The 8414-nt window shown below is 42.4% G+C and overlaps 2 protein-coding genes across 2 annotated transcripts; both read right to left on the bottom strand.

Moving 5' to 3' along the window:
- Positions 1-229: 229 nt before the first annotated feature.
- On the bottom strand, positions 230-1735 carry pou4f1 (POU class 4 homeobox 1). The gene is made up of 2 exons (XM_068319193.1): positions 1613-1735; positions 230-1210 (listed from the first exon to the last, which is right to left on the bottom strand). The coding sequence occupies exons 1-2, from the start codon at positions 1733-1735 to the stop codon at positions 230-232; spliced, it is 1104 nt and encodes a 367-aa protein (XP_068175294.1).
- A 1194-nt stretch (positions 1736-2929) lies between these two features.
- Positions 2930-7602, bottom strand: obi1 (ORC ubiquitin ligase 1). Its single transcript, XM_068319206.1, has 6 exons — positions 7480-7602; positions 7118-7253; positions 6216-6307; positions 5648-5869; positions 4673-4761; positions 2930-4540 (listed from the first exon to the last, which is right to left on the bottom strand). The coding sequence occupies exons 1-6, from the start codon at positions 7549-7551 to the stop codon at positions 3265-3267; spliced, it is 1887 nt and encodes a 628-aa protein (XP_068175307.1). The 5' UTR covers positions 7552-7602; the 3' UTR covers positions 2930-3264.
- Positions 7603-8414: the final 812 nt, after the last annotated feature.

Here is an 8414-nt window from a genome sequence, read left to right on the forward strand (position 1 = left end):
CTGTTATTTGCATACTTCACATTCACCGATAACGTGAAAATTAAAAAAGATATATGAAGCCTCGTAAAATGGGTATCTAGAGCCCATTGTGCACCAACGTGTAAAATCGCTGGAGACAAAAAGACTGAAAATGTGTGTCTTGGTGTCCATTGGTCCCCAAATTCAGTCACACAACTTTAAGGTTTCCCTTTTCTTTTCTTTTTCTTTTCTCCTCTCCTCTCACCTCCCATCAGTGAGAAGCGGAAAATTTCAACCTTTTCTGTTTCTGTCTTTGGTTGCAAAACCATACTCGCACCACATTTTTTTTCAGGTCCAACTTTTCAGCTATAGCTGCTATTTTCTCGGACGACGGCCGCGGCTGAACGGCGAAGTAAGCCTCCAAAGACCTCTTTTCGGGGGCCGCTATGGAGGTCCTCTTGCGTTTCTTCTCCGCTCCGTTGAAAATGTCAGGTTTGCTCATTTTCTCCCTCTGGGCCCCCTCGGCCTCCTCCAACCAGGCCTGGAGGATAGGTTTTAGCGCGATCATATTGTTGTGGGAGAGAGTTAAAGACTCGAATCGACAAATTGTACTTTGACTCAGTGAACCCACGCCAGGGATTTTGAGATTAGCGAGAGCACCTCCTACGTCCGCCTGGGTGACCCCCAGCTTGATCCTCCGTTGCTTGAATCTCTCTGCGAACGCCTCCAGCTCCCTTGGGTCTGTGTCCGAGTCATTGATGGAGGGGAGTCCGGCGTTTGTGAGCCCTGGACCGCCTTGACTCCCCCCGTGATGACCCGGTAAGAGCCCGTGGTGTGTGAGAGGAGAGTTCATGCTCATAGCCTGGTGCGAGAGGTGACTCAAGCCGTGCATGTGAGAGTGCGGATGGGACGTGGAGATGATCCCGCCACCGCCACCTCCGCCGGCCCCGCCACCTCCTCCGCCGGTCCCGTCGTGCGCACTGGACATGAGAGTGAGGGACGAGGAGCTGATGTGGTCCATGATGTCCGGGGGCTCCAGGTTCTGGTGGTGGTGGTGGTGATGGTGATGATGATGGTGGGCCAGTGGAACAGTGGATGTCGATGAGCATGGCACGGTGTTCATCGTGTGGTAGGTGGCGTCGGGCTTGAACGGGTGTGTCTTGCCCTGGGACACAGCTATGTCCACGGCAGCCAAAGCCTCAGCCCGGGCCAGGAGGGTCTCATCCAAACTCGCAAATATGTTACTCTGCAGCTGCGAGAGTGAAAATCAGAAGGAAGGGGGGATGGAGGAATGGATGCGTCCGACATGGGTAAGAAAGGGGGAGAGACACGGAGAAGAAATATGAATTAAGATATTCGATAAAGGGAAAATATAAATATATGCATCAATCGGGACTTTTAACACAGCCAAAGTATTCCCTAATACGCAGGAAGTAAAACAGAACACAAAAACAATAAAGTCATTCATTTTCTGACTGTCCTTTCAAAGAGAAGATTCTTCCACTGATTGTAGAATACATGAAAAAAAAAAAGCGTTAAGCGCGCGTATTGACTGTGTGTGCCTTGGAGCAAATCGTATTACGCACGGGATCAGCGCAACATACAGCCGAGGCACAAAATAGGACAAAAGTCAAAGTTTCCGTGATTAATTTACCTGTGGAGTTTGTAGACAGGCTCTTCTAATAGCTTCTGAGCTGGAATGCAGGGTGGTGTACTTATGCTCGGGTAAAGAGGGATGCATCGCGAAGTGCGGCTGTTTGCTGTTCATGGACATCATCTTGGCGAGCTTCTCCAATTAAAGTGCAACGGAAGAAGGGGAGAAACGGCTACTACAGCTGGAAAAAAAACAGTGATCCTTTGCCTATCCAGTAATGATGCCGTGTAGTTCGCTGTGTAGTGCGCCGAGTTGCAGCCTTGAGCCCGAAGATCACAGAGATGCCTGCAGTCTCTCAGACGCACTTATCTGTCTACTGTTTCCCCACTGCTGGGGATGAGAGGCTCTTACACCTGAGCGCCTCAGATCTCGTCAAGCTCCGTGCTCGGCTGCTCTCGCGAGACATGAACTGCCAGAACCGTGAACAAGCTGACAGATAAGAAGCGCTCACAGGGCGTCTGGAGACTGCGTTTTAAAGGGCTCACACACTCCATCCAGTCACGGAACCACGTCGGTCCCAGTGTCTCTAGGCCTTATTCTTTACCTAGAGGCCGTTAAACCATTGGCATAATGCTGCATATTCTAGTAGACTTGGGGTTTTTTTACTATAATATATCGTAGTGGGGCTTTTTTTTTTTTTTTTTTTAAAGATTATTCTATTTTGTTATTCCCGCGTAACGCCAAAGTACATAGTCCCAATAATATTTAACAGCAGGAGTAGTACGGACGCATTAGCGCTGTCTTAAACCTTAGAAGTAATGACGCCACAATCTTATCATTAAAGTCCATCATCGCCAGATGAGCACTAAACAAATTGATTTAATACACCACCGTAACCTTGTACAGTCTTTACCTAAATTAATTAATCCCAATGAATTAACATTTCATTTATTCAAACCACAACGGTTACCCAATTAAAATTTAATGCAGCGATTAGAGGTATGTGAAATATATATGATATCGTTAAATTTGCATAATAAATAAGGTGCTTTCTGGTATAATGGAATTATTGCGCGTGTGAGGTCTCTAATGTGTACATCTGCACGAACACGACGCTTTCCCTACTTTTAATGGCACCAAATTAATTAGTTTAATGTAAGCTGGTGCAACTAATCAAGAGCAGTAGCACAAAACTGAGAATTAGGAAAGTACAAAAATACTATTTGAATTCCCAATTTTACTAGACTGTTGAAAATTAACCACAAAATAAAGGCCAACAAAGCCCATGTAAATAAGAAAGGCTAACTTGCATGTCACTAGAGCACTGCAAACCAGACACACAAATGGCAGGGTGAGACACACATCATTTCAGTGTTCTACCAGTTTAATTCCAAAGTCTTACAATGCAATATTTTATTCAAGGTATTGTTTTCCATGAGAGTCATTCTTGTCTGCCTACGAATGAAGATTTAAAAGTTGTTAAATCAGAACAGTAATTGTCAAAAAGACAATGCAAAACATCTGACGAGAATACTTTGCATGCATTTTTTTCTTTCAATTTACGAAATATTACAGCAGACAAAATGACAACAGACAGTAACGTCTGACATCACACTCATGTATTATGTATAAAGGTTCTGGTCATGTTTTGCTGTGAATCCTGATGCAGTCACACTATAGTGAGAACTTAGGTTCAGTTTATTCCAAAACCTTCACGTGAGCTTTGAGAGTTTGGTGGGACTGCTCACATTAAAGGGACTGTGAGACTTTCTCTTTGCTGGCTGGGTGATGTTCAGCATATAATCATCTTTTGCTGTGTTTGTAGGTTTCCCGTTGCAGCTGGAGAAAGAGGGATTTATGTGACCTGGAGAGCCAGAGTGGCCAGCCTTATTTTCTTCTAATGCATTAAACAGCAAATCAAAAGACAATTCATCATTTTGAGAGGATACTCCAAGACCTGTGCAGTCAGGGATGTCAACCTCTGCATCGCTGCCTAATCCATGCGTAGCAAAACCTTCCTCTGAAGAGATTTTTGGAGGCTCTTTGTCATTCAAGGAGTCGTCTGTGTCGTCACACGGTGCGTGGCTTGACGAGACATCCTGACTGGGTTGTTCCGTGACAAGAGTGTCATCCAAGTCTGCAGGAGTGGATGCAGCCAATGACAGCTGCGACCCTCTGCTACTGGAACTCTCGCCATCCAGCATCGAGTCCAACTCTGAGATTTTGTCCAGATAAGCTGCATCCATGGAAGCCTCGCTGGACATGTGAGAACTTCCAGGCTCATCGCTTACAAAATTGGCACATGTGGCTCCTTTAACTGAGCTTTCTTTACTTGGACTTGGTTCACCAGATTTAATTCTTTGCCAACCTCCCCACAAAACAGACTTTGATGGTTCAACATCAGAACTTAGAGGAAAGTCTTTATGGAATTTGTCAAGGCTGCTGAAATGGTTCTCCGTCAGACTTTTACTCGGACTAGGAAATTCTTCAAAATTTAGCTTCCTCAAATAAGACATCGGTTTGAATGCAGCTTTCTTTTCTCGCACGCCAGGGCTCCTCAGAGTCAGGGACTGGAAGGCAGAGGATGGTGTGGTGGGCAAAGCCTCAGAGGAGATGGCTTTGAAGTCCTCTGCCAGATTCTTACTAACATCTTTGTGCTCCGTAGACGGCAAACATATGAAACTGTGATTTCTAGAAAAACATTGATATTCAGCTTCTGGATTACTGCAGATTGAGCCCCTCTCATTGTCACTCAAGCTTCTTATCATCATGTTGATCTTCTGTTGCTGAGTAAGAGCTTCTGATCCAGCTTTGCTGCTCTTACAACCATCATGCACTACAGGACGTCGGTTCTCAGGCCCTCCGACCCGAGACTCCAGTTCTTCAATGTACTGGTCACTGCGCTCCAGAGCTCTCTTCAAGTGGTCTGCATCACGTTCATACTGCTGGATTTTAGCCTCCAGTGCTGCCACTGTGTATCGGCCAAACCTGGGGACAGATTATTGTCTTTAAAACTGTTGTTTGTTTGTTAGGGGCTTGACAGAGCAAATACATAGGTGAAGTTATTCATACAGTGACATAGAAAGTTGTATTTATAAAGCTTTAACACAAGATACTTACTTCTGTGGTGATCTGTTTGCCACTTCTGCTTTCAATCTCATATTCTCCTGGACAAGGTCAACATTTTGAGATCGCAATGCCTTATTTGTCTGAGGATACACATTTGCAGAATGTACGCATTATTCCACAAGTAGCAAAATAACTCAAGTTATGATACAAATACAGAATTATCAACGATGCTCCTCATTAACCAGCCTTTCTACTGAAAGATGTATATTTCAATTGGAAAGGATGTTATGTTTCCATCACCATTTGTCTGTTAGCAGAATGTCTCACAAAGTTCTCAACAGATATCACTGAAAATCATTAGAGGTGTTGCTGGAAATATGAAAAGACTGACTGGATTTTGAGGCAGATCCTGACAAGAGTGTGGATCCAGGTAGTTTTCTGCAACTTTGTTTAATGGACTCTCCAGTTTGCTGGTTGGTAAGTTGGTGTGATTGTTAATAAAAAAATATGCATGAAGTACTGAATTGATGAACTTTCTTCAACATTGTCATTTGTTTTGATATGTTATCATATTGTACAAATTATTAGATTTATTTCTACACAACTTCAATGAAAGAGGGGCTTTTGAGTTAGACAAGAACTCTGGTGCAGATTTGAACTGGAGGGTCAGATCCAAGAATTTTTCAACAATATGAAATAGGTTTAGTTAAACAGTCAATTGTAAGATTGTTCAGACTTGGCAAAGGTATGCACTGAACGGCTGTTCTAGTTTATGTATGTCATTCTAACACTTAGCCCTCATTTTGCCTTGGGTTTAGAATGTAACACAATGAATGAAAAGGAAAACTACACTCGAGTTAATTTTTCTTTTTTTGCTGTGTTATGTCATAGTATAATATTTCATAAGGAGTACATTTTTTAGCGCTTGTTTTGTCTGATAGTAACTTAAATACACTGATGACAGAGAATAAATACCATCTTTGCACTTTTACATGACTCAAAAATTCACAGTATAAATTTGTGTACCTCTTTGAGCCTGTCCATGTCCAGCTTCAATTTATCACAAATATCTGTCGCTGCTTGCAGCTTGTTTGTCCAGTCTTCCAGCGTATAGGGGTCAATTTTTTTGTCATCTGTTTGCACCACATTAATGTCGCAGGGATCCAAACCAGTCTTCAGCTGTGACTCAAGACTTTGATTTTTTATTTTCAAGTCTTCGTTCTCTCTGATGAGTCCTTCAATTTCCTCCTGTTGGATTTGAGAGGAGCGTCATATCATCATTTGTGAGAACCACCACCACTGTTCTTGTTGTCCTTTTTGGCATTTGAAAGCTAGACAATAGGCTATAATATGAAACAAGATTTAACTGCCGTAGATACCGCTCAATGGAAATATGTCAGCCAATTCTTTAATGGAATAAGTACAAAAAAATCAATGTTCTAAGTTATCAATAAAATCAATAAAAGCATCATTCTTAAAAAACTCTCAGTGATGGTGCTGGAATTGAAAGTCGTATTAACTGTGTTCACCATATAGTCTGTGTTTATGTTTTATGATGATAAATATGAAAACACAATACATGTTGACCCCATACCTCATACTCTCGCAAAACTAGTTCTCCTCTGGTTTTTCTAAGACATTTTCGCATGGATGGAAAATCGCTGTGATCAGTCTCATTTGTGCCTCCTGTAAATGCATGACAGGTGGGTAACAGAAAAACAGACTTGACAACAAGACACATCTTTAACCGATTCTTCAAAGTAAATGAACTTTCATTGCGGGTGCATAGTGTATTTGTTTAATTATAAGACGGATTCTATGAAAAGGCTTCGGCGCTACAGCAAACATGAATTAGATAGTTAATCTTTAAGAACAGCTTCACTGAAAAGTTTATTCAAAGACAAGATAAAGGTCGGAAGTTTTGTATGCAGGGAACTGTGATGAACTTAAATAAAACAATCAGCTTTGTCCTTGAAGCTTTCATTTGTTTCATGTGGGTTTTTATTTTGAAAAATATGATTTTTGGCTGTATAACACAATGATTTATTAGAGATTAATGCCGTCTTACTCTGCTCTACACGGATGCATGCTTTGGACATGTTCATTCAACCATTACAACACATTACCAGGGTGAAATGACTCAAATTTTATGTTTTTCAGGAGGATTGTACAAACAATACTCAATTTAAGTCGCTTGCACATGGGGTTGTAGATCATATACATCCGCAATATGTAGGCATTTGAAGTGAGAACACATTGGAATTCATGTGGCTTTCAGTAACTGAGTCATATATGAGCAATACAAATGATTTGGCCCATATTTGCCTGCAGTTTGAATAACATAAAATGTGTAATTCTAAAAAGGGAAGAAGCCTCACATTATCTCTCCTCTCAAACTTCTCGTGTGTGTGTGTGTGTGTGTGTGTGTGTGTGTGTGTGTGTGTGTGTGTGTGTGTGTGTGTGTGTGTGTGTGTGTTTGTCTGTGCAGATACGTACCGATTATCTCTCTGCATGGGTTTTCTGACGTGATGGGGACTCTACAAGTGGGACATTGGCTGGCTTTCTTTAGCCACATTTCCATGCAGGACGAACAGAACACGTGGTGGTTGGCACAAATGACCGGCTGCCTGACCTGCACAAGTGGAAACACGAGTTAACTGTTCCTTAAAAGATACTTGAACGTAAAATAAAACTTCAAGAATCTGAATCTAACGTCAGCTGCGTGAGTTTCAGTCGTAATAAACTGGAATGCAACGACAACAGCGGCACAGCTGAGCGACAGGTTAACTCGAGTAAACACAACTTTCACATTCAAACGCCAACAGACACAAGCGATTTTAAGACAACGCAAAGATTACCTTTCCGAGACATATCTGGCAAGAGATCGGCAAAGTCAGAGACAGGGTGGATGTCTGGAAGTTCAGGTCCATGTTTTGAATGAATACACACACACACACACACACACGCACGCTGCTCCTGAGGAGGAAATACAAATACAGTATCCCAGTAGGACCCGCTCCGTCGCGCGCCAAACTCTGAGCTACGGAAGCCACAAAGGCCCTGAAGACTCTTATTCGCGCATGTCGTTCTCTTGTTGTCAAACGAAACAGCAAGGAGAGGGCTAGCGGCTGGTCATGTGTACCTAGTAAACCAGTCAGTCTACATTTAACTCGGTTAAATGTCACGTTTCAGCCCAAGCGTTTGTTAGTGACGTTATAGTCGTAGAAAGAGTTTCTTTAAGCAGCAAAATTATATTAGACCACAGCTGGAAGTTGTGCTGAGTTTCAGAAATACGTGAGTAAATGTGGACACTATTTCAGTATTAACAAGGCAGTCAGAGACTGCAACATCCCGCGACACCCCAGAATTGACTATTTTACCCTGACCTACACATTTCTGTGCCTCTGGCTTCCTGAAAATGTTGCTTTTTCTTTTGTGATTATATCTCATCAGGTTTCAGAGATGTGTACCTAAAAAAGTATGAAAGTGAAAATTTGACCATAACCTACTTTTTCGCGGTCAAGGTTGTGATCTAATTTTCATCTCCTTGCCTCCCTGAATATAATGCCGTTTGTTTCGTCTTTCTATCTTATCCGGTTCCTCAGATATGTGCAAAAAATGTACAAAATTTGACCTTGACCTACTTTTCTCAAGGTCATCGTCTCATTTTCATCCCCTATGCCGCCCGAGTAATGCGCTTTTTGTTTCATTTTTCTATCTGCAACGGTTGTGAAGATATTTGGTGGACGGACAGACGGACGGACAGACTAACGCACAAACACTGAATTACAAT

The sequence above is a fragment of the Antennarius striatus genome, chromosome 1, assembly GCF_040054535.1.
Source record: "Antennarius striatus isolate MH-2024 chromosome 1, ASM4005453v1, whole genome shotgun sequence".
In the NCBI taxonomy this organism is placed as follows: domain Eukaryota; kingdom Metazoa; phylum Chordata; class Actinopteri; order Lophiiformes; family Antennariidae; genus Antennarius; species Antennarius striatus.

Coding starts and splice junctions, on each gene's coding strand:
- pou4f1 (XM_068319193.1), bottom strand. CDS start 1,735: ATGATGTCCATGAACAGCAAACAGCCGCACTTCGCGATGCATCCCTCT. Junction 1,211..1,612: donor CCTGTCTACAAACTCCACAG/GTAAATTAATCA, acceptor TCACTCTCGCAG/CTGCAGAGTAACATATTTGC.
- obi1 (XM_068319206.1), bottom strand. CDS start 7,551: ATGGACCTGAACTTCCAGACATCCACCCTGTCTCTGACTTTGCCGATC. Junction 7,254..7,479: donor GCCAGATATGTCTCGGAAAG/GTAATCTTTGCG, acceptor CCACTTGTGCAG/GTCAGGCAGCCGGTCATTTG. Junction 6,308..7,117: donor CCCATGCAGAGAGATAATCG/GTACGTATCTGC, acceptor ATGCATTTACAG/GAGGCACAAATGAGACTGAT.